The sequence below is a fragment of the Rana temporaria genome, chromosome 6 (assembly GCF_905171775.1).
Source record: "Rana temporaria chromosome 6, aRanTem1.1, whole genome shotgun sequence".
In the NCBI taxonomy this organism is placed as follows: domain Eukaryota; kingdom Metazoa; phylum Chordata; class Amphibia; order Anura; family Ranidae; genus Rana; species Rana temporaria.
The window spans coordinates 94,413,966-94,439,973 of NC_053494.1; the positions used below are offsets into that span (position 1 = coordinate 94,413,966).

Consider the following 26,008-nt stretch of genomic DNA (forward strand, 5'->3'; position numbering starts at 1 on the left):
TGCTTGGGGCTTATAATGTGTAACACTCAGCTGATGTAAAGGAAAGAAGAACAGTCCTTCTTCTAAGCATCTATAGAAGCATCTTTTTAAAGCATTCTTCTGCAAGCAGATTATACAATGAAGTCACAGCATAAGCAATTAATGACCCAAGTGCTTCTACTGTGCAGCCTGGTTTTCTAGAAGATTTCAACAGGCCCTGACAGCTCTGTTTGAAGCAGAACTATACTCACCTCTGTCCTGGCAATGTCATGTCTGCAAGCTACCTTGCTGACTTCTTTTGGGTCCAGGATCTTCGAACATCTTGCATATAAATGGGAGTGAATTCATCCCAGCACCTGGAAGATGCAGCGACTGTACACTGAGCTGCACATGCACAAATAAAAGCATTAGGGAAGGCACAATTTTTTTCAATGCATTACTTGTGGTTATTGACAAATTCCAGTGGCAGAGAAAGATCTGCCAAAAAGCTGCTTTTATACTCCCATGGTGTTGTGTACATTTAAATGAATGCCATTCGGACTCACAAGCATGCTATGTAATATTGTCTGGGTGACTTAAAATTTGAACATTTATTAATCTGGATGACATACACTATGCCCGCCGCTGTATCACGGGAGTGTGCTCGCAAAAGCTTTCCACCATGCAAGCTCACTCGCATGAAGGTGGAAAGCTTTTGCGAGGAGGAGCCGAGACAGCCGCCGAGGGACCCCAGAAGACAGGGTTAGGGGACACTCTGTGCAAAACGAGCTGCACAGTGGAGGTAAGTATAACATGTTTGTTATTTAAAAAAAAGTTTGCCATTAGTGACCCTTTAAGGGTGGGGGGTTCGACCGACTTCCAATGCAGCATTATCTCTCTCCTAGCATTGCAAAAATGTAACGCAGAGCTTAGTATATCTGTCCCCCTCCATCTAAATTAGGTAAGGATGGAGGGGGACAAGGGGTCAAACAGGACCCTAGTTCCCCCCATGTCACTGAGCATCTCCGAATATGTTCTGAGCCGTGGGCAATCCCAAACCATATGCCAGAATGTCCCTTCCTCGGTCCTACATCTGGGACAGTTCGGGTCTAGATGTGGATATATTCTGGCCAGTCTATGGGGGGGGGGGGTGAAGTAGGCCCTATGTAAGAATTTGAGTATCATAGTCGGGATGTAGGTGGAAATGCAGTCCTCCCATTCCTCCTCCCCCAAAGCTGGGATGTCCTCCTTCCATTTGTCCATTGAACGAGTGGTTTAACATCGAGGGCTACCGTCAGGTACAGAGTGGAAAGGGGTTTTCCCATCACACTCAAAGTCAGCAGTCGTTCAATTAAGTCTGGTTCCAGAGTTACGTGTCTGGGAATTGGGCCCTCAACGCCATTCGCTATGACATGTTTAAGGGTGGTAATCCCCCATCTGGCCCATTGTGAGGAGTCAGGTATATCCCAGAGGTGGGGCAGGGTGGGGTTACCCGACAGCGGGGTGTGTGGGGAGATGCAGTTTGGTGTAGCATAAATAACTCTGGCCACCCATCAGGGGATGGGGGGCCTTGAGACCCCTGTAGACTAGATTGGTCAAGGCAGCATACGATCCCAGTATGGCCGCCTCAAGTCTCGCCGTCGGATTCTGTCTGGGCTAGGAGAACCACCAGCGTACCGTGACTAGGACGGCAGCCCAGTAGTACAATAGATGGGAGAGCCAGACCTCCTTCCGATAAGGGGAGATATGGAATCTGTTTCGCCACCCTGGGTGGCTTCCCGGCCCAGATGAATGAGGTTAGCACTCCCTCCAGTCACCTTAGGAAGGACCTAGGTATGTGGGAAGGGGTGTTACGAAAGAAATATAGGAATTTAGGAAGGAACACCATTTTGAGTAGTGAGCCCCGAGAGGGGGGAGGCCAGAGCGGGAGGAGGGCAGGTGGCTGGTAGCCGCCGGGGGTCAAAACAAAGCCCGCTGGGTGCTCCCCTGTTCGCCTGCGTCTGGGGCTTCCTTCCCTGGTGGTCAAACTGGGATTGTGGTGCCGCTGGAGGCCTCGTGCGTGCCGACTCCGTGCACCACGTGTGGAGACCAGGGTGGGAGGAGAAAGGGAGGATATATGCCGCTATGGAGCGATTTGGAGCTCACCGGGCCGGTTCCCCCAACTGTCTATGCTGCGGGCCACCTCCGCCTGCCGTCAATCAGGAGATTTGGTACTGATGGCTTGGAGTCCGGCGGAGCTCAGAAGAAAGCATCCGCTCACAGCGCCATTTTGGACACACCCCCCAGTTTCACCTTTTAATTAGTGAAATAAATGAACTTTTGCATGATATTCAAATTTTTTGAGTTTCACCTGTAATCATCTTCTTTGTTTCAAGAACATTTTCAAATTTAGAGACAACCTTCTTAAGATTAAAGCATTTGTGAAAGCTGAAGACAAAAAAATTTAATCAAAACTCTTGAGTGTTTTGGACATAAGAGAAGGGGTGAGACCTAACTAAAATAAAATAGAAGCAATAGACAAATGGGAAGCCTCTAGAACTTTGTGGGATGTGTTCTGTGTAATGCTGAAGCTGTTTCCCCACTCACCCAAGTGTCATTCTTTGTTCTAATGAATGTCATCAAGTAAAAAAAGTTTGTGAGGAATTTTTAAATAGCTGCAATCTGGAATAAAGATACAGTAAAACTTTGGTTTGAGAGTAACTTGGTTTGAGAGAGTTTTGCAAGACAAGCAACATTTTTTAATACATTTTGACTTGATATACAAGCAATGTCTTGATATAAGAGTAGCGCCACGTCACAACTGAATATAAAAGAGAAGAGGGGCGCCTCTAAGTGTAGCAATATGGTTACATTTACTGTATTTTCCAGCATATAAGACGACCTTTTGGATGCAAAGACATGCATCCAAAGTCGGGGGTCGTCTTGCACGCCGGTGACAGTTTCCGTCAGGCTGCGGGCATCCATGATTTAAAAGCTGCGCCTCCTCCTCAGACAGTTCCGTGATAGGCGGAACACAAATGTTCCGCTATCACGGATGCCTTCTCATCCTCGGACGAGAGGACATCCGTGATAGGCGGAACACTGAACATAGGCACTGCTGGAAAAATTTGTGTTCCGCCTATCACGGAACAGTCTGAGGAGAAGGCGCGGCTTTTGAATCATGGATGCCCGCAGCCTGGAAGCCAGAATCTGCAACAAAATAAGGTAGGGAAATCGTCGGCACAGTGGGGGCAAGTGATGGCACAGTAGGGGCAAGTGATGGCACAGTGGGGAAAAGTGATGGCACAGTGGGGGAAAGTGATGGCACAGTGGAGGCAAGTGATGGCACAGTGGAGGCAAGTGATGGCACAGTGGAGGCAAGTGATGGCACAGTCGGGGCAAGTGATGGCACATTGGGGGCAAGTGATGGCACAGCGGAGGCAAGTGATGGCACAGCGGAGGCAAGTGATAACACAGCGGAGGCAAGTGATGGCACAGCGGAGGCAAGTGATGGAACAGTGGAGGCAAGTGATGGCACAGTGGGGGCAAGTGATGGCACAGTGGGGCAAGTGATGGCATGTGATGGCACAGTGGACGCATGTAATGTAATGTAATGGCACAGTGGAGGCATGTAATGTAATGTAATGGCACAGTGAGATTTGAAAAAAACATGTTCCTGTCAGTGGTTCCAGAAAGACTAGTAAGAAGGGGACATTTTTCCTGGAAGAATAGGGGGTCGTCTTATACGCCCAGTCGTCTTATACGCCGGCAAATGCGGTAATGCAAAACATTTAGCAACTCACATAGTTGATGATTAAAACAGGCACATCTAAGTATGCAGGGTAAAGCTGTCCACATAGACCATCCTCCTCAACCCCATCGACATTATCCCTTCCACGCTGCGCTCCACGAGCAGTTCAGCCACGCTTTCAGATCACTGTACTGCAGGGTAGTCTTCCCGGTCAAGATTGCAGACTGACGGCGGTGCGGGGGGTGGTCTATGTGGACAGCTTTACTTCCGGATGCCTGTGCCGTGTGCCTCTTTTAATCATCAACCATGCGAGTTGCTAAATGTTGTACCTTCATTAAATGTAACCATATTGCTACACTTAAAGTTGCCTCTCTTCTCTTTTATACTCTGTAGCTCCTGCTGGATTTTGCTTCTAAATCCCTTGTGGAGGCTTTCATTTGTGGATGGACATTTTATGGTTACGCAATCACATTGCTATAATCTTTTTATATGGAGTAGAAACTGAAGGACTTATGAATAAATGGTTGTGGAACAAATTATTTGAGTTTCCATTATTTCTTATGGGTAAATTTGCTTTGATATACAAGTGCTTTGGATTACAAGCATGTTTCTGGAACGAATTATGCTCGCAATCCAAGGTTTTACTGTATTCAGAAAGTGGGAAAAACTAAGAAAACTACATAATTAATTTCATTACAAAAAGGTATCTTAGTTGGATAAGAGAAATACTGACTTACTACCAGGGCTGCATGTCCCATGAAGAGCAGCCTGTTGATGACCAGGCCAAACAACAGAAGATAAGCTGTGACTGCAGTCCGGACAGGGCTAACACAGACCATGGCCGCTGCTCACTGCCGCCGCTGCTCACCGCCGCTATGCGGCCATGCCTAAGGCCCCTTTCACACCTGTGCGACTTGTCCTATGACTTGGGACTGCAAAGTCGCATTACAAGTCATACTCCGTGATTTTCAATGAGCACCATTCATATCTGTGCGACTTCAAAGTAGTCCCTGCACTACTTTGGTCTGACTTTGAGGTGACTTGAGGTCCATAGACCTCAACATTATACAGGCATTGCTTCAAGTTGTGTCAAAATCGCGTAACTTTCAGGTCGCACAAGTGTGAAAGGGGCCTTAAGCAGGGCCAGCGCCAGCCAATTAGAAAGTGCAGATGAAGACAGGAGAAGAAGTACCTGCAGGGGACAGACACCTCCTGAGCCAGCCTCTGGAGATATACCTACACTCAAGGGACAACTACGACCTTTCTCCTAACACTGGCCGGGACACTGTGACAGCTGAACAGGGAGGACGGTGAGTATACTGAACTAAACTGATCAAGTGTGTGTTACATCCAAAGTCCCACTCTGTAGTGGTGGGGAAGGGGGTGTATTGAGACTGTCTCTATGCTGGCCTGAAGCTGTCTTTTTGCTGGACTGATGCTGTCTCTTTCCTGGTCTGGGACTGTCTCTTTGCTGGACTGAGGCTGTCTCTTTCCTAGACTGAGGCTGTCTCTTTGCTGGTCTGGGACTGACTCTTTGCTGGACTGAGGCTGTCTCTTTGCTGGACTGAGGTTGTCTCTTTCCTAGACTGAGGCTGTCTCTTTGCTGGTCTGGGACTGTCTCTTTGCTGGTCTGGGGCTGTCTCTTTGCTGTACTGAGGCTGTCTCTTTGCTGGACTGAGGCTGCCTCTTTGCTGGACTGAGGCTGCCTCTTTGCTGGACTGAGGCTGCCTCTTTGCTGGACTGAGGCTGCCTCTTTGCTGGACTGAGGCTGTCTCTTTCCTAGACTGAGGCTGTCTCTTTGCTGGTCTGGGACTGTCTCTTTGCTGGTCTGGGGCTGTCTCTTTGCTGTACTGAGGCTGTCTCTTTGCTGGACTGAGGCTGCCTCTTTGCTGTACTGAGGCTGTCTCTTTGCTGGACTGAGGCTGCCTCTTTGCTGGACTGAGGCTGCCTCTTTGCTGGACTGAGGCTGCCTCTTTGCTGGACTGAGGCTGCCTCTTTGCTGGACTGAGGCTGTCTCTTTGCTGGACTGAGGCTGCTTCCCTGCTGGACTGAGGCTGCCTCCTTGATGGACTGAGGCTGCCTCTTTGCTGGACTGAGGCTGTCTATTTGCTGGACTGAGGCTGTCTCTTTGCTGGACTGAGGCTGTCTCTTTGCTGGACTGAGGCTGTCTCTTTGCTGGACTGAGGCTGTCTCTTTGGCGGACTGAGGTTGTCTCTTTGCTGATCCGTGAATATTTGCTAAATTCTTTTAACTCCATTTCAAAACACTGACAATTTTAGGCAGGAACAGAATATATGCAGCATATGGTCCCTCTTGGCATTTTCGGCATGTGGGCAGGGCCTACTGTGCCCGTGCACGTGGGGTAACTCTCATGCAGAGCACACTCATCAATGCCTGGGACCAGGCAGAGACTGCGGTCATGTGAAAAATCTAACATTAAAGGGTCACTAAAGGAAAACATTTTCTTAGCTAAATAGCTTCCTTTACCTTACTGCAGTACGGGTTTCATGTCCTCCTTGTTCGTTTTTGCTTTGAAGTAGCTGTAATTCTGCTGTGATCTCCACACTTCCTGGTTGCCTGTTTCCTTATAACCACAGTACTGGGAGATTTTCACGGTGGTCTAAGCTGTCATTACTGTGTGTCTAAAACTCCTCAGAACCAATCAGATTAATTTTAAAAACAAAACACTGCCCTGGATTTGTTTGTTTTTGTTCTGCGAGTCTTCCCGACTCACCTCTCACCCGGAACTTCATGTATGTACCTTTAAAACCGAAAGTGAAACTAGAGACACATTATATGATAGATTAAATTCAATTTTTAATCATTTTTAAAAGGAATCAGTTAACTTTTATGTCTCTATACCCAATAAACAGTCATTTCAGCAAAAAAAATGTTTTCCTTTAGTGACCCTTTAAGGTAGTTTCCCAATTTAGTACACTGCTGCTGGTAAACAGACTTTTAGAAGCAGTTGGGCATTTTTTTTAACTGCTCCTGAACTCTCCTCTGTGTTATCTTATCAGTACATGTACACAGAGTCGTTTATAGTAATTTCTAAGCAGTTGAGTTTGAAGGCTATTTTTGGAATGCAAAAAAAAATGGGTTCAGAAGCTGAGTTTAGAGGTATTTCAAGCACCAAATGCTTAAAAAATTCTGCTAAACGCAGCTAAACTCGCATTTAGCCATGTTTTGTTTACAAGCATTTTTGGCAATTTTGTTTAGAAATGCTTCTAAATGCAAACGCGGCAAAATTTACTTTTTAAACGTGGGTTACTATCTGTCAAGTTAAATCGTTCAGGAGAGGTTGTAAACACGTCCTGTGTACATTTAGTCTAATGCCGCGTACACACCATCACTTTATGTGATGAAAAAAAACAACGTTTTTAAAAATGTCACTTTAAATGACCGTGTGTGGGGGAAAACGTTGTTTTATGTCTTGTGAAAAACAACAAAAAAAATTGAAGCATGCTTCAATTTTATGTGTCGTTTTTCAAAACGTCAAAGTTTTTACACCCGCGCATGCCCAGAAGCTAGTTATGAAGCGAGCTTCAATGGAAAAAAGTGGTGAACGTAACCTCGCTTTGCTAGAGCATTGTGAAAAAACGATGGTGTGTAGGCAACTTCGTCTTTGAAAATTGAAGTTTCAAAAACGTCATTTTTTACTTCACAGAAAGTGTCGTTTTTTTTCATCACATAAAGTGATGGTGTGTATGCGGCATTAGAGATGAGCCTTCACTGTGTGCAGTAATAAAGTACAGAGTTTCTCTGAAAAGCGACTTGTCCCATGTCACTACACCATAGGTGCGTGCAGCCTATTGCATTAGGGTGTGCACCTCAAAGCTCCAACACACATGCGCGTGTGAGATATTTACCGGCCTCTTCCCAGCTCTCCATCCTGAAGTGATGGGGGGAGGGGGGAGCAAGGAAGCTCACAGGGGGACCCAGGCAGCAGAAAGAACAGGGAAGGGGGTGGCATATAGTGGTATGGTATTGGTATTTTCCTCCTGTGGTAGCTGAATGTCGGCAAGAGGGGGAGGAGGAGAAGCCTACTTTCAGCTGCTGCAGAGGAAAATACAGATCGGTTCCACAAAATTCCACCTCCTGTCCAGGTTCTTGGGGTCAACAAGGAAGGATTGCAGTTTACTTGTCATCTGCCTATGATCACCAGGGAGATCGCCATTGATGGGTTGCCAACCCTAAGATTAAAGTGTGCCCAGGCACACCTATGCACTACACATTGTAACTTGCATGTTTGCATTAAGAGGGACGTGCTGAGCCTGCACCACCTCCACCAGTCCAGCATGCCTCTGTTTCTTCACTCCCATATAGACATTGTCCGTGACTTGGATGCTGTCCGTGGCTACTGGTAACTTCAGTGCCATCCTAGCTCTCACATGTGTCTCATCTCTGACCCACTGTTCTTCTTCCACGCTCTATCTCCCTCCCTCTGTCCTAGCAGCTTCCCTCTTTTATAACACAGATGAGCACACCAAAACCAAAAGCCTGGGAACACAGAACCAAAATGTTTAACCCCTTCCCCAGTCTGGGCCAGCTGAACTAGCTACATTTATTACAACTTGCCTACAAGCAATAATCTAATAGAGGGAAAGCATTTATGAAGAACCATGGGTTCGTCTCTTGAACTCTGATACTACCATAGTAGAAGCTTTTTTGAGGGAGAAATGAATAATTCTCCTGCACTGAGCAGGATCAAAGGAAAGATTCAGGTGAGACTCTCATTTCTGAAGAAATAGTCGTAATTGCATTGCCTTATGCATATGAGTTTTGATTCATTACATGCAACCAAAGATGAAGCTCTCTGCTTTTTTGCTCATGCTTTACTTGTTTTTCTTCCGCCACCCCCACTCTCGTCAGGCAGCTGCAAAGATATTGGGCTGGATTCAGATAGAATGCTCTATCTTTCTTCCAGCGTAACGTATATCAGATACGTTACACCACCGTAACTTTGGGCGCAAGTTACCTATGCAGAAAGAACTTGCGCCCTTAGTTACGGCGGCGTAACGTATGTGTTGTGGCGTAAGCCCGCCTAATTCAAATGGGGATGTTGGGGGCGGTTTTTATTTAAATTTCACTTGACCCCGCGTTTTTGACGTTTTTTTGAATAGCGCATGCGCCGTCCGTAAAATATCCCAGTGTGCATTGCTCCACATTACGCCGCAAGGACATATTGGATTAGATGTGAACGTAAATGACGTCCAGCCCTATTCGCGAACGACTTAAGCAAACGGCGTAAAATTTTCAAAACTCGGCGCGGAGACAACGGCCATACTTAACATTAGCTACGCCTCATATAGCAGGGGTAACTATACGCCGAAAAAAGCCTAACGTAAACAACGTAAAAAATGCGCCGGCGGGATGTACGTTTCTGAATCGGCGTAAATACCTAATTAGCATATTCCTTGCATAACTATACGGAAGCGCCACCTAGCGGCCAGCGTAAATATGCAGCCTAAGATACGACGGTGTAAGACACTTACGCCGGTCGGATCTTAGAGAAATCTATGCGTAACTGATTCTCTGAATTAGGCGCATAGATACGACGGCCCGCACTCAGAGATACGACTGCGTATCTCCTATCTGAATCCGGGCCATTGTTTTTATTTAGAATACAAGATCTCCAATTTGACTTTATAATTGTATATGGGCAGGGATGGAAAAGTACTTACTCTATATGGACAATAGTTTGAATGTCAAAATTAATATAGCAATTGTTTTGACTTTATGTGCATAATTGCTTTTTATTGTTTTCACATATTACATGTCTCTTTATTTCTACTGAGATTAGAAAATGCTGGATTAAGCACCTCCAGCACTTTCTTTTAGTGTCTCAAACATTTTTTTAGACACCTTTTAGCTAGACCTCTTCATGAAGCATAGATGACAGTTTTATTATAGTTATTATTATAGTATTCTTTAATATAAACAAATAAAAATATATTTACTGTGTCATAGAACTTCCTGGGTTTGTGCCTATAACCTTTTTCTTTTTCAGTTTTCTGAATAATAATGCTGTTTGGCACCTATAATGAAATATTTAGCAATTAGTGGTGGGTAAACTAATTCCCCGTACACACGGCAAGTTTTCCCGTCCAAAAAACTCAGATGAGAGCTTTTTGTCGGCAATCCCGACTGTGTGTATGCTCCATGGGACTTTTTCCCACAGGAAAACTGCCGGGAAAAAAAAGAGACCAAGATCTATTTTTTCCCGTCAGGAAATAATCCTAGTGGGAACACAATCTGGTTCTGGACTCCCAGAGATCAGGAACAGCAGCAGATGACATATATGTCCCCAGTCTGTGGTACTACAACAGCCTGCTTCTTCTGTGAGACCAGAGTGAACCCAGGCCATCACTTTCTTGTCTTCCTTGTAGCCCTTCCTGCACCCTTCCTTGCAGCCTTCCCTGCAGCCTTCTCTGCACGCTTCCTTGGAGGCTGTGGCTTTCGAGGTGGACTTGTGGCAGGCGGAGGAGAAGGAAGAGGAGGAGGTGGAAGAGAAGGAAGAGGAGGAGGATGGGCAAACTCATAAAGGTCAGTATTTGTTGTTAGTTCGCCCATCAATCCCTTATTTAGAGCTTTGAAAATCAGGGTCTCGCAGAGGAAGCATTGGCCCCTCTCCATTTCCTGCATTTTGGCAGGGACTAGGCAGGCATAGCCCCTCTCGAGCGGTGGGGGTTCTCTGAGGGTCGCATGTGCATCCCGAATGAGGGCCAGTGCTGCCTCATCCAGGTTCCTACCCCTCTTGGGCCTTTTTGTTTGAAGGCGGAGGGGAGGCACCTGGGATTGGGTGCTGTCACTGGGCCCGGCCACCTCCTGGCTGCCACTGGGACGGGCCTCCTCCTGGCTGCCACTTGCCCCCGCCTCCTCCTGCTTGCCCCTTTCCAGACCCTCATCTTGGCTGAGCTCTTCCTGTGTATAAAAAAGGAATATAGTTTTAGTTTTTCGTTCATCAATCACACACAATTTTTAGCTCATGACTGTTGCAAATTGAATGTTAATAAATAGAAAAGACTATCATTCTGACCCCAGAATTTTTCATTCTTGTCTCAATCATTTTTTGGCCACTACTGTCTATTGATATGTAAAACACTTTTTGTTCAAACATTAATTTTTTATCAATATTAACATCTATTTTCCATCATTAATTTTAGAACAATAAATCTTTAGAAAAATACTATACCTGGCTCCAGCTGGGTGCATCCACTTCTTCCAAGATGGAAGGCCCAGGTTGGTCCTCGGAAGCCTCAGCTGGGGTGGAGGGAAGGATAGAAAGGGTAGAAAGTGATGGCCTCACTTCAAGAAGGTCATCCAGAAAGCACAATTTGCTATAGTACCACAGACTAGGTACATACACATCCTCTGCTGCTTCTCCTGACTTCTGTGAATCCAGGACATTATTACGCTCCTTCCTGTATGTGCCCCTCAAGTTCCCAATTTTCTTGTCCGCAAACTCAATAGTTGTTTTGGGGACCTGCAGTTTCTCCAGAGGAGGACTGACTATGATGGGAAGCATGAACCGTACACCAACCCTAATTTGAGAAAAGCCAAGATCATGTCTAAAGTTGTGGGGAGTCTGCACAGGAATTTCGGGATACGACGATCCAAGGAGCAATTTAGGAAACGCTGGTCAGACCTGAAATTGAGGGAGCATGACCAGTACAGAAGGATGAAGAAAATGCTTCAAAATAGTAAGTATTTGTCCAGTGTTCCTATTATGATTATTATTTGCATGTTGCTCCATGTGACTTTTTTACTGTTGGACAGTGGAAAGAAAAAAACCTTATAAACAACTTTATAAATGAACAATATAAAACAAACGTGAACTGTAATGATAAGCTGAAAAATGACATATGACAATTTTCATGTGTTAATAATGAAAAAAAAAAAAAAAGACATTACATAAAACCTACAGCAAACATCCATGAAACAAATGATTGAACAATTGGATCACATCTGTGACCACAATGCAAAAACACTAAAGAAATTGGGGAAAAAAATTAAAAAAACAAATATGTTGTTTTTTTGACCAAATTTTTTTATAACACACATGTGAATGTGCACAGAGTAAAAGTTTTTATACTCAACTATGTGTGGCTTCTTCTTTCAATGCTCAATACCATTGTTCGTAGTAATTTGGTGTTTACTGTTACAATGGGGGTTATTTAATAAAGGAAAAACCACTTGACACAACGAGTGCACAAGGAGAACCTAGGAGACAGCTAAAAGAAACACAAGCAATAAATAACATTCAAAATGATTTCAGATATAAACTTTTTTTAATTTTAAAAATGATTATATATTTTTAGGCATAGCAATGGCCTCCCTACCCGTAAAATATTTAAGATATTTTTGTCCCATATCACGGGTGCTTTGGGAGGGCAAACCAGGACGGCCAGCTACCAGGGCCGTCATGGTACTTTCAGGAAGTCCTGCCTCAGACCCAACTGAGGCTACATAATTTAGAGAACTTTTGTGTAAATAATTGTGCAGTAATAGGTAAAAGAATACGTATCGGCCTAAACTGAGGAAAAAAAATGTTTTTTTATATATTTTTGGGGGATATTTATTATAGCAAAAAGGAAAAAATATTGTTTTTTTTTCAAAATTCTAGCCCTATTTTTGTTTATAGCGCAAAAAATAAAACCGCAGAGGTGATCAAATACCACCAAAAGAAAGCTCTATTTGTGGGGAAAAAAGGACGCCAATTTTGTTTGGGAGCCGCATCGCACGACCGCGCAATTGTCAGTTAAAGCGACGCAGTGCCGAATCACAAAAACTGTCCGGGTCCTTTACCTGCATTTTGGTCCGGGTCTTAAGTGGTTAATATAGTCCTTCTGCAGGACTTGAATGATGGCAGAACAGGTCTCTGGGATAATAATCCCCAGAGACAGGGAGATGCCTGTCGTGAACTTGAGGTCCTTCAGACTTCTCCCTGTCGCCAAGTACCGCAACGTGGCGACTAGCCTCTGCTCGGGAGTGATGGCTTGCTGCATGCAGGTGTCCTGCTTCATAATATAAGGGGACAGCAAAGTCAACAGATTGTGAAAAACGGTGTACTTCATCCGGACATAATTCCTGAAGTCATCAGGATTATTCTCCTAGATCTCCCGCAGCAAAGGCATGTGACAGAATTGGTCACGCTGGAGCAACCAAACTCGACGATGAGTACGTACCTGCAACATGGCTAAAAAAGGGTCGGCTGGTCAGAACGAACTAACAGAACGCACTGAAAAACAGCAAGGCTTTATTTTCCAAATTACATCACATACAAAGAACAAATAACAATAACAAAACAAAACAAAACAGGGAAAAAAAAAAAAGGGATATCTCCGTACATATTCAAATAAAAATACTTTCCTACATTACCTTATCCCCCCCATGGGCACCATCGGCCTCCCCCTCCCTCTCCACCAATCCCCCGTCCCACTCCCCACCTACAAGAGGCGGGAGGGACGCCAGGGAGAGAGAGAGAGAGGAGGAGGAGAAAGGAGAGACGAGACCCCCCCCCTCCCACGTGACCCCCTGAACCCCATCACCTTATGACCTCCCTACGGCACAAAAAGGAGGAGCTCAATACCACCCTAATAATAAAAAAAAAAAAAAAAAAAGGGCAAAAGGGATTTTGTGCAGGGCTTAATAGTCCTTAATTTCGTGACTTTAGTGAGAAAAAAAATAAAATAAATAAAAAAATTAAAAAAAATAAGTTGTTTTCTTTGTTTCGTGCCTCTTTAACTCCCCATCACCTTATCTCCCCCCCCCTACCATGCGAAGGGGAGAAGTTTCATAACCACTTCAAAAAAAAGGAGTGGAAAAAAAATAAATACATAAATAAATAAAAAAAAAAAAAAACCCAACAGTATTGGGTGTGTTCTTCTCCTTTCCCTTATTAGTGATCTTTCTTTTGTGACTATAACCTTCCTTTAAAACCCCCGTTCCCATTCTTATGACTCCCAAATAAAATTCCTTAAGGGGAGCCTCTATACTTATCCTCCTATGTTGACTTAATTGATTAATTATTTCCTCCTCTTTAGTGATCCAAATTAGTGTTGTGAAAAAGAGGAGGGGGAAAAAAAAAAAAAAAAAAAAAAAAAAAAAAAAAAAAAAGTGAGAATTAGGAGGGGGGGGGGCGCGCCTCCCCCCTCCCACCTCCCCCCCCTCCGGTGCCCACAGGGTAGGGAGACAGCAAAAAAAGAAAAAAAAAAAGAGAGAAAGAAAAAAAAAAAAAGGAAAAAAGATTATTCGCCGTCTCACCGCTCCCCCCCACCCGCCTCCTAGCCTCTCCGCCCCAAGCTAATCCTTCCCTACTTCAGGAGAGTAATATATCCACCCTGCCCATATATCCTTAAATTTGTCCTGTTGGTCCTTGACCATGTATACCCATCTCTCTGCCTCCATTATCCTCTCTACCTCGATTTTCCATTCCACTATATTGGGGACTTTAGGTTGTTTCCAGTATCTAGGTATCAGTGCCTTCGCTGCATTTAATAGGTGTGGTGTAACACTTCTTTTGTAGAACTTCATGGATGCTGGCATTCCATGAAACAGGAAATGCAATGGGGATTGCTCAATAGGTCTTAATGTCAGTTTCTTTGTTCTTTGTATGTGACGTAATTTGGAAAATAAAGAAAATGAGTAATTATAAAAAAAAAAAAAAAAGAAAAACAGCAAGGCATATGAAGAATGACCTGGAAATCAGAAACGAACCAACAAGAACGCACTGAAAACCAGATACAAACTCACTACACTGCAATGAAAGACAGATACAAACCCACAAGCACCAACTGAACAGCAGAAAACGATCTAAAAAGCACGAAGACTGAAAAGCACAAATCGTCTCTCACCAAACTTTTACTAACACGAGATCAGCAAAAGCAGCCCAAAGGGTGGCGCTGTTGGAATGGAACTTCCCCTTTATAGTGCCGTCATACGTGTAGTACATCACAGCGCTTTTGACGGGCCGAATTTGGTGTAACTGTGTGTACGCAAGACAAGCTTGAGCAGAATTCCGTCGGGAAAACCATTGTTGTGTGCGTGGCATAATAGTAGATTCCTGAGTATTACTTTATTCTTTTTCAGCCATTTTTGATTTGTAATTTCTATTTGTTTTAGGATTACTATAATTTTGATGGACCAGGAAATTTGACATTCTAGCAGCACTGTCTTCGGTAGAGTTATTACTTGTATCATCTTTAGCAAATCAGTGGTGTTACTTATTACAGCTTGAAGGCACATGGGAACTGGCATACATTTTCTGTATTTTATGTGTCATTTGGCTTTCTACTAATTGAGAGATTTATTACCTTCTGGCACCTACTTTTATATGATTTTCATCATACAATCTTATAGTCTGTGCATGATTTTTCCCATGTGTAAGCACATGCACAAACCTCTCAATAAGGCTGTATTGTTCAAACCAGAAAAAATATTCAAACATTTAATCGAGTAAGAGAAAAATAAGATGTGAGCTGTGCATTTTTAAAATCATATTGTATGCCTTAAAACAGTATTAAACCCAAAAGAAAACTTTTATTACGGTATATTGCATACTACCCATTCTTAAATGTAAAATTTGGGACACTGCGAAAAGGTTAGCGCTTCAATCATCCCGGCACCATGGTTGTTATGGTGTCAGGGTGATTGAAGCGCATTATTTCTATTATTACATTGTAATATAAAAAAATCATTCAACTCACCATAAGGAAGCCCTGAGCGTGTCACCTGCCACCATATGCCAGCAGAGTCCGTCCTTGCATCAGGTGCCTCCCCAGCAGTCCGTCCTTGCATCAAGTTCCTCCCCAGCAGAGTTAATCCTTGCATCAGGTGCCTTCCCAGCAGAGTGCGTCCTTGCATCAGGTGGCTCCCCAGCAGAGTCCATCCTTGCATCAGGTGGCTCCCCAGCAGAGTCTGTCCTTGCATCAGGTGCCTCCCCAGCAGTCCGTCCTTGCATCAAGTTCCTCCCCAGCAGAGTTAATCCTTGCATCAGGTGGCTTCCCAGCAGAGTCCGTCCTTGCATCAGGTGCCTCCCCAGCAGAGTCCGTCCTTGCATCAGGTGCCACCCCAGCAGAGTCCATCCTTGCATCAGGTGCCTCCCCAGCAGAGTCCGTCCTTGCATCAGGTGGCTCCCCAGCAGAGTTCGTCCTTGCATCAGGTGGCTCCCCAGCAGAGTCCGTCCTTGCATCAGGTGCCTCCCCAGCAGAGTCCGTCCTTGCATCAGGTGCCTCCCCAGCAGAGTCTGTCCTTGCATCAGGTGCCTCCCCAGCAGAGTCAGTCCTTGCATCAGGTGCTTCCCCAGTAGAGTCCGTTCTTGCATCAGGTGCCTCCCCAGCAGAGTCCGTCCTTGCATCAGGTGGCTTCCCAGCAGAGTCCGTCCTTGCATCAGGTGCCTCCCCAGCAGAGTCCGTCCTTGCATCAGGTGGCTTCCCAGCAGAGTCCGTCCTTGCATCAGGTGCCTCCCCAGCAGAGTCCGTCCTTGCATCAGGTGCCACCCCAGCAGAGTCCATCCTTGCATCAGGTGCCTCCCCAGCAGAGTCCGTCCTTGCATCAGGTGGCTCCCCAGCAGAGTCCGTCCTTGCATCAGGTGGCTCCCCAGCAGAGTCCGTCCTTGCATCAGGTGCCTCCCCAGCAGAGTCCGTCCTTGCATCAGGTGCCTCCCCAGCAGAGTCTGTCCTTGCATCAGGTGCCTCCCCAGCAGAGTCAGTCCTTGCATCAGGTGCTTCCCCAGTAGAGTCCGTCCTTGCATCAGGTGCCTCCCCAGCAGAGTCTATCCTTGCATCAGGTGCCTCCCCAGCAGAGTCTGTCCTTGCATCAGGTGCCTCCCCAGCAGAGTCTGTCCTTGCATCAGGTGGCTCCCCAGCAGAGTTAATCCTTGCATCAGGTGGCTCGCAGGCAGAGTCCGTCCTTGCATCAGCTGCCTCCCCAGCAGAGTCCGTCCTTGCATCAGGTGGCTCCCAGGCAGAGTCCATCCTTGCATCAGGTGCCTCCCCAGCAGAGTCCGTCCTTGCATCAGGTGCCGCCCCAGCAGAGTCCGTCCTTGCATCAGGTGCCTCCCCAGCAGAGTCCGTCCTTGCATCAGGTGCCTCCCCAGCAGAGTCCGTCCTTGCATCAGGTGCTTCCCCAGTAGAGTCCGTCCTTGCATCAGGTGGCTCCCCAGCAGAGTACTCCTTGCATCAGGTGCCTCCCCAGCAAAGTCCGTCCTTGCATCAGGTGCCTCCCCAGCAAAGTCCGTCCTTGCATCAGGTGGCTCCCTAGCAGAGTCCGTCCTTGCATCAGGTGCAACACGCACTACACTGATTACTACAACACACACTACACTACACTGTTCACTACACCACCCACTACACCACCCACTGCACTGATTACCACAGCACCCACTACACTAATTACCACAACACCCACTACACTAATTACCACAACACCCACTACACTACACTAATTACCACAACACCCACTACACTAATTACCACAACACCCACTACACTACACTAATTACCACAACACCCACTACACTGATTACCACAACACCCACTACACTAATTACCACTACACTAACTACACTGATTACCACAACACTAACTACTATACTACACTGATTACTACTACACTACACTGATTACTACACTACACGGATTACTACTACACTACACTGATTACTACACTACACTATCCACTACACAGCAATACCCAGCAGAGCCGTGTCCAGAAGATGGTACCTGCCGTGCGTGAGGATGTGGGGCCAAGCTGGGGGTCTGAGGGGTCTTCAAAAATGGAGCCTTGTGAAAGGGGGAGCCAGGACCATCAGTGTCACCAGTCAGCGGAGCCCCGGTCCTTCCATCAGTGTCCCCGCTCGTCGGACACACAGGGCGGAGGGTTGGCGGCGGCGGCAGGTGGAGGATGAACACACATCCTTGTGTTCAGTGGAGAGCGGGGAAGGGGCCGCCAATCCCTGTAGCCAATAGGCTTCAGTGTACAATAGAATTTTCTATTTGTGCACTGAGAGAAGCCGATTGGCTGCACCTCTCCTCTGCACTGAACACAAGGGGAAACAACACTTTGTGTAGCCGCTGCCGTTTTTTAGCCCAAAACATTCCCAATTTTCCCTGGACAAAAGCAAATTCCCGGGAAAATGATCGGGACAAACTTAAATCAGGACGAGCGTCCCAAATTCAGGATTGTCCCGTGAAAAACGGGACCGTTGGCAACTATGAGTTTGTTTCTTTCTTCTGTTTTTATCTGGTGATCCAGTCTGAAAGTCTGTAATTCTCTTGCCGTTACAGGGATAAGACAGACCATTTAACACTCTGAGGCCTCGTACACACGACCGAACATGTCTGCTGAAACTGGTCCGCGGACATGTCCGACCGTGTGTAGGGCCTAGCGGACCGGATTCCTGGCCGAGCGGACAGGTTTCCAGCGGACAAAAGTTTCTTAGCATGCTAAGAAACATGTCTGCTGGAAAGCTGTCCGTCGGACATGTCCGCTGGCCCGAAAATCCCGTGCATGCGTCGAAGTGATTCGACGCATGCATGGAAGCATTGAACTTCCGGGTTCGCGCACGTCGCCGCGTCATCGTCGCCACTACGTCGCCGCCACATCACAGCGTTTTCTGTCCGCAGGGAATTTGGTCTGATGGTGTGTACACACATCAGACCAAATTCTGCCAGCAGATATGTCCGATGAAAACGGTCCGCGGACCGTTTTCATCGGACATGTCTGGTCGTGTGTACGAGGCCTGACAGGAGTGCTTAAAATGATCAGCTTTTATTTATTTGTGTAAAAACTTTACAAAAGGAAAAAAAATAACTTTACTGTAACTGATTATAAAGTATTAGTTGGAGTTCAGCTTTAATTTGTTATTGTATTTAAATCTGCTGGTACATCTAACACTCCCCCAAGCTGACAATGCTCTTGTCCAAATATGCCCTCTGTGCTTATTCATCCAGTGTGGTGTCTGTATAATACAGGAGATATGTTACTGTCCAGATCACCAGGGGAAAACATCCTAAAAAAAGAAAACAAATACAGTCACTACATCAAATACAGCTTTAAAATATAAATGATTCATTTTGTTTTAAAGTAAATGAAAGGGGAAGGTTTTATGCTAACTATAGTTATATAAATTAGGATTAGATACATATCCTTTGGTAATCTTTTCCTCTTGCTGTTTACTAGAATTATGTGTTGGCTCCAATAACTTTTGCCGCATAAGGGTTTGCAAATGGGTTTAACTGGGTAAGGCTGGCCAAATATGACCCGGTTTTCTTCACTCTCTTCCCCCATCAAGACAGTCAGTGCCGACAGGGAAATTCCTCCTGTGGAGCTATTGTGTTCACACACAGTGATTATTGCTAGCGGGTAGGGCACGGGCAATAATTGCATGAAAAATCCGACAGGCTGTTTGTACCCAAGGTCATTGATCTATTAACTAGGGAACAATCAGCCTGCTCATATATGGTTCGAATCTCGGCTGGTCTCTGCTTAACCTGGTCAAGATTCAAACCATATATGGCCATCTTAAAAAAAAAATTCAACATCACAACAGCCATGTACACTGCAAATGCTAATAGTTTAGCTAGATGTCTGCTTACAAATATAGTTCTGAACAGTTAAAAAAGAAATACCATTATGCTTAAAATTACCATTAAAGGGATTATAGCAATATAATATACACATGCAAAACAAACTCTGTGTACACTGTAGTTGACTGCGCAAATGATAACTGTTGAGTCAATATACGTTATATTACATTATGTTATATTGTATCACATTATATTTTATTTTATTTTATATTCCATTCTGCAGAGAGTGATTTTTTATGTTAACAAAGGAGATCATGGATTTGACAACAAAGAAATGGATATGCAAATGATATTCCGAGCATTTGGTCCAGATTTCAAGAAAAATTACACTTCTGAACCATTTGAAAGCATACATATATACCCTCTGATGTGTAAACTTCTGGGTATTAGTCCTGAACCCCACAATGGGTCCCTCACAATTACGCAAGATTTGCTTGCAATTTCAAATGACTTTGAAGACCAGCCTAAAGACCAGAAATGTAAGTTAAAACCCAACTTTTTATTGCCAGCTTACCTATTTATTTAAAAAATGATTACAAGGTCCAACAAAATAACATGTCTTGCCCTCAGTTTGTACTATTTGAAGTATGGGTTTTTGTTTATGTGTCCTGTAAGCCAGGGGTCAAGTCCTGGGGAAAAAAGTGTGGGAACTCCCACCCAAGATCCACTCCCCACCAAAAAAATAAAAATAATACGCTCATATGCATAATTACTAAACCGCATGCTTTTTTTTTTTTCGATCCACTGTACTTTAGTAATCCTGTATATGGATTCATCGAGTAGTGTGCGGTTATTCCGTCACTTCCTCAATGTCTCCTGGGAGTTTTTGTCATTGTTCCCAGGAGACATTGCGGAGGTCTGCCGCAAGTTATCGCGGGATTTCGAAATAACTTTAAGCAAGTTCTTTCTAAATCCCGCGATAACTCGCGCCAGACCTCCGCAATGTCTCCTGGGAACAATGACAAAAGCTCCCAGGATACATTAAGGCAACGATAAAGTGACGGAATACCCACACACTACCTGATGAATCCCTATACAGGAAGCGGCCAGTAACATAAATGATTACTAAGGTTCGCCTGCCCCTGACAGTGACTCAAGCTGGGCATCGCTGCTTAGTGAAGGATTGGCTCGGGCGGCTTGGCAGTTCTAGTCCTGCAAAGGGAACTGCGTTCCTGCTGTGAAAAAAGTGCAGGGACGCCGTTTCCACGCGTTCCCGCAGGACTTGAGCCCTGCTGTAAGCACACTGTTTCCAAACCATCAGCTCTGGCTTTCAGTCAGGGCTTTGCCGGGTGTTTGCATATAATTCATTATGTATGCTTGAACACCCTTATATTTCAATGGCATAACTTGCCTGCTGAACAGTTTAAATTATAAAAATAAATAGTAGAAAGTAAAAATATACAAAAGGGTAGCAGCTGTGTTTTATGTAATTGAAAACTTTCCTAAAGTTGTAAAGGTAAATGGTGACTTTTCTGCATTAAGGTAAAAAACATTTTAAGTGCAGCTCCCCTCACAGCCCGCCTTTCCCAACTCTCACAGGCAGGAGCCAAAACCTGTGAGCACAGAGTGGGGGCAGAGATGAGCCGGGCTATTTGTCTGAATAGACACATACGGTCTGGCTCAGGATTAAGCATGCATTAGTACCCCTATAAGAAGCAGCTTCCTATGGGCACAATCGGCTGATAAAGGAGCCAGGATACCCAGCGGGGGACTCGAGGAAAAGGACGATTAAGTATAACACAAGTATAATATTTTTTGCATTAAAAATGTGATTAACTCCAGGGATAAAGCAATAATTCTCACGCTCTACAAGACTATGGTCCAGCATCACTTAGAATATGCTGTCCAGTTCTGGGCACCAGTCTTCGGGAAGGATGTACTTGAAATGAAGCGAGTACAAAGAATGGCAACAAAGCTAAAATATATGATTATGAAGAAAGGTTGCAAGCACTGAACTTATTCTCTCTGGACAAGAGACGCTTGAGAGGGGATATGATTTAAATTTACAAATACCATACCGCTGGCTCTACAATAGGGATAAAATGTTTTCATGGAAGGGAGTTTAATAAAACACGTGGCCACTCATTAAAATTAGAAAAGAGGTTTAACTATAAACTACCTAGAGAGTTCTTTATTGTAAGAGCTGCAATGATGTGGAATTCCCTTCCACAGGCAGTGGTTTCAGCAGGGAGCATCGATAGTTTTGATAAACACCTGAACGATCGCAACATACAGGGATATACAATGTAATACTGACATGTAATCACACACATAGGTTGGGCTTGATGGACTTGTGTCATTTTTCAACCTCACCTACTATGTAACTATATGTTTATTATTTTAATGAAAAAAAAAATGAGGCTTTACAATCACTTTCAGGCATGACTATGAACATCAAGTAGTTCAATTCCCTTTTGCTTCCAAAATATACTATCCTCAAATGTATACAAATCTTCAAATAAAGGATTATCCCACATAGATAGTTCCGCTGGAATATCCCTGAAGCCTGTTAGTTTTTTTTACCTCCCAACATACTGATCGTGCCAATAAGAGCATAGGGATCTTAACGCTTGGTGTATGTGTATGCTTTGCCTCTAGTGCTACCAAAAAGTTCTTGGCCTGCAATATATTTAACAAGTACTTCTCTACTCCCGGGCTTTGTTCCTGTGTAAGCCAATTTCGCAGATGTCTCATTTGTAAGCCAACTCCAAATTTTGAAAGCACAAGGAATGGTTCTGATAGCCTTCTCTTGGACTATTTAGGCTTAATGTACACGGGACGTTTTACAACCTCTCCTGAACGATTTACCTTGACAGATAGTAACCAAACTTTCGAAAAGTCTGTTTTGCCACGTTTACATGCCGCATTTAGCTGCGTTTGCATTTAGAAGCGTTTTTCCCCCAAATAGTCAAAAATAAAAACCGCCTGTAAACAAAATGCAGTTAAATGTGAGTTAGCGCGTTTACACATATTTACAAGCTGTTACAAGCGTTTGGCTTTTCAAATGCCTCTGAACATCTGTCCTGAATGCATTTTTTTGCTTTCCAAAAAATGCTTCTAAACTTAACTGCCTAGAAACAACTATAAACAACCCTGTGTACATGTACTGATAAGATAACATAGAAGTGGGGGGTGGGCCTAATGTCGCGTACACACGATAATTTTTCGGCATTAAAAAACGTGGTTTTTAAAAAATGCCATTTAAAATGATCGTGTGTGGGCTCCACATCATTTTTCAGGTTCTGAAAAACAACAACAAAAAAATTTGAACATGCTGCATTTTTTAACGTCGTTTTAAACGACGTTGTTTTTTGGGTTAAAACGATGTTAAAAACCCGCGCATGCTCAGAAGCAAGTTATGAGATGAGAGCACTCGTTCTGGTAAAACTACCGTTCATAATGGAGTAAGCACATTCATCACACTGTAACAGACAAAAAAGCTTGAATCGTCTTTTACTAACACGGAATCAGCTAAAGCAGCCCAAAGGCGAATGAAACTTCCCCTTTATAGTGCCGTTGTACGTGTTGTACGTCACCGCGCTTTGCTAGATATTTTTTTTAAAACGATGGTGTGTGGGCAATGTCGTTTTAATGATTAAGTTGGAAAAACATAGTTTTTTTTCATGCTGAAAAATTTTCGTGTGTACGCGGCATGAGTCCATAGACACACATGTCAGGAGCGTGGAGACAACGCTCTTTTCATTGCTAGTAGCTGGCTATGGTAGTCCTAAAAAGAAGAGGAGGAGACAAGATCACCGCCAGGGACCCTAGAAGAGGAGGATCAGGGCCACTCTGTGCAATACCACTGCACAGAGCAGGGAAGTATAACATATTTGTTACCTTAATAAAATATATAGATAGATAGATAGATAGATAGATAGATAGATAGATAGATAGATAGATAGATAGATAGATAGATAGATAGATAGATGACGTTAGTAACACTTTAACTGACCTTAAAGGAGAAGTATAGCTAAACTCAGCTTGACCTCTCAGCGAGCCGCTGAGAGCCTGAGCCGGCTGCTCCCGACCCCTTTACATCCCAGCACTCCAGTGCAGGGGATGGGCAGAGCAGAGAGCATGGGATTAAGTAGGGGCTCCTAAAAAAATTGTAAAATAAATATTGTAAAAACATAATAAAAAATAACATTGTAAAAATAATACAAAAATAAAATGATTCAATTAAAAAAAAACTGCTCACTGGCCCAGATTCTCAAAGGGCTAACAACGCCATGTACGCCGTCGTAAGTCCTAATCTGGGCCATCGTATCTATGCGACTGATTCTTAGAATCAGTTACGCATAGATATCCATTAGATCCGACAGGCGTGAGGCTCTTACGCCGTCGGATCTTGAATGCAATTTTTTTTTGTCCGCTAGGTGTCGCCTCCGTCGTTTTCCCGGTCGAGTATGCAAATTAGCTATTTACGCGAATTCCCGAACGTACGCGCGGCCGACGCAGTAAAGTTACGACGTTTACGTTAGGCTTGTCCCGGCGTAAAGTTTCCCCTGGGTATATGAGGCGCAATTAATGTTAAGTATGGCCGTCGTTCCCGCTTCGAAATTTATAAATTCACGTTGTTTGCGTGAGTCATCCGTGAATGGGGTTGGACGCCATTTACGTTCACGTCTAAACCAATGACGTCCTTGCGACGTCATTTGGAGCAATGCACCCTGGGATATTTTACGGACGGCGCATGCACCGTACGTTCAGCGCGGGAACGCGCTTAATTTAAATGCTACACGCCCCCTATCCGCCTAATTTGAATTAGGCGGGCTTGCGCCGGGTGATTTACGCTACGCCGCCGCAACTTTACAGGCAAGTTCTTTGTGAATAAAGCACTTGCCTGAAAAACTTGCGACGGCGTAACATAAATGAGATACGTTACGCCACCACACTGTCCACTGCCCTACTCACACTAACCTCTGCTCTACTGACACCGTCCTCTGCTCTACAGACACCAATGTCCACTGCCCTACAGACACCACACCGTTCACTGCTCTACAGACACCGTCCACTGCTCTACAGACACCACCGTCCACTGCTCTACAGACACCTCCGTCCACTGCTCTACAGACACCTCCGTCCACTGCTCTACAGACACCACCGTCCACTGCTCTACAGACACCACCGTCCACTGCTCTACAGACACCGTCCACTGCCCTACAGACACCACTGTCCACTGCCCTACAGACACCACCGTCCACTGCCCTACAGACACCACCATCCACTGCTCTGCAGACACCGTCCACTGCTCTACAGACACCATCCACTGCCCTACAGATACCGTCCACTGCCCTACAGACACCGTCCACTGCCCTACAGACACCGTCCACTACTGCCCTACAGACACCGTCCACTACTGCCCTACAGACACCATCAACTACTGCCCTACAGACACCCTCCACTGCCCTACAGACAACGTCCACTGCCCTACAGACAACGTCCACTGCCCTACAGACACCAGGGCCAGGTTAAGAACATCATGGGCCTGGTGCTGAGGATTTTGGTGGGAGAGAGAGGGAGGATGAGATAGAGAGAGAGAAAGGGGGAGAGAGAGAGGTGAGGGGTGAGGGAGGGAGGATGAGAGAGAAAGTGGGGATGAGAGAAAGAGGATGCGCATGAGCATGCATGGAAATGACATCAACTCAGCCGGGCCAAGGCAAGTGACCGAAGGCACCGAACCCAGAAGGAAGACCGGATGAAGATGAAAGCGCCCGGGCCCCGTCGGATTGATCACAGTGCAGCACTGGAGGGTTCAGTCTAACAATTTAAGTGTACCTGAATGTGCTAATCTGCTATGCATACTTGTACATTGTGGCATAACCTACTGTAGCACCCTGCTCCTATTGAGTAAGCGCTGTATTTAAACTTAGTGTTATCTGAGCTGTTGTTTGCTCAGAATGATTATGTAAATTGCTGGTTTCTGTGTCAGATCAGCTGCGCTGTGCATTTTTTCCACTTGACCCTGGGTGTCGCTGTCATTTTGGGTCAAGGTTGGAAATACAGCATGCTGGATGTATTGAGTGCCTTCTTCACGGAGACAACCCAGTGAGAGTGTTCCTGTTGCTAGGAATTCTGGGAGAGGGTACTTAAGGTTTTATTGGCGCGCTGACCTGATGGCCCTCCTGGCCTGAGGTGTGTCGTGGCAGTTCTTCTGCCTCGGGGCCTGCTGGCCCGAGGCTTCATTACTGAAAGGAAGAGCCTGGAATCTCAATTGGAGGACGCATCCCGCTTCACAGTATCCCCGGATGGCTGAAAGAAACGGATACTGTGTAGCTATTGTTTGACTTTACAAGCGATTATTCGCCCGAGGGGCGCACCGGATTCTAGGTCAGTAAGAGAGGCCTATCCGGTGGTTGCTAGATCCAGTGTGGAGACTGTATGTCCTCTGGATTCAAGAGAGTACCTGTGATCCGCAAAGCAAGGTATCTGAATCTCCCCTAAGCCTCCATCCCTCTTCTTGAAGTTTGTTAATAAAAGCATTGGAAAAAGAGACTGAGTGTTTGGTGCAGACATTTGTGGATAACTCTCCAATGTAACCCCTAGCGCTGATGGTGAACAACGGGGTAGCGGCAGACCCAAAAACGAACCAGCAGCTCCTACGGGGGTAGTGCTACACGTGGGGGCTTGTCCAGGATTTGCCATTACCTTCCGAAATTCAAGTGAACCGTTCGCTGAGAGCCTATGCTGAAGAGGGCCCTGGACTGTGTTATTTTCTAAGAAAGGG

At 45.2% G+C, this 26,008-nt stretch overlaps 1 protein-coding gene across 1 annotated transcript in view; it reads left to right on the forward strand.

Annotated features, from left to right (window-relative positions):
• Nucleotides 1-26,008, forward strand: part of ENPP7 (ectonucleotide pyrophosphatase/phosphodiesterase 7) — a 140,413-nt gene that overhangs the window by 112,716 nt on the left and 1,689 nt on the right. The window contains exon 4 of the mRNA XM_040358470.1: nt 19,502-19,757. Coding sequence (XP_040214404.1) covers nt 19,502-19,757 — 256 coding nt within the window. The remainder of the gene's footprint in view (nt 1-19,501; nt 19,758-26,008) is intronic.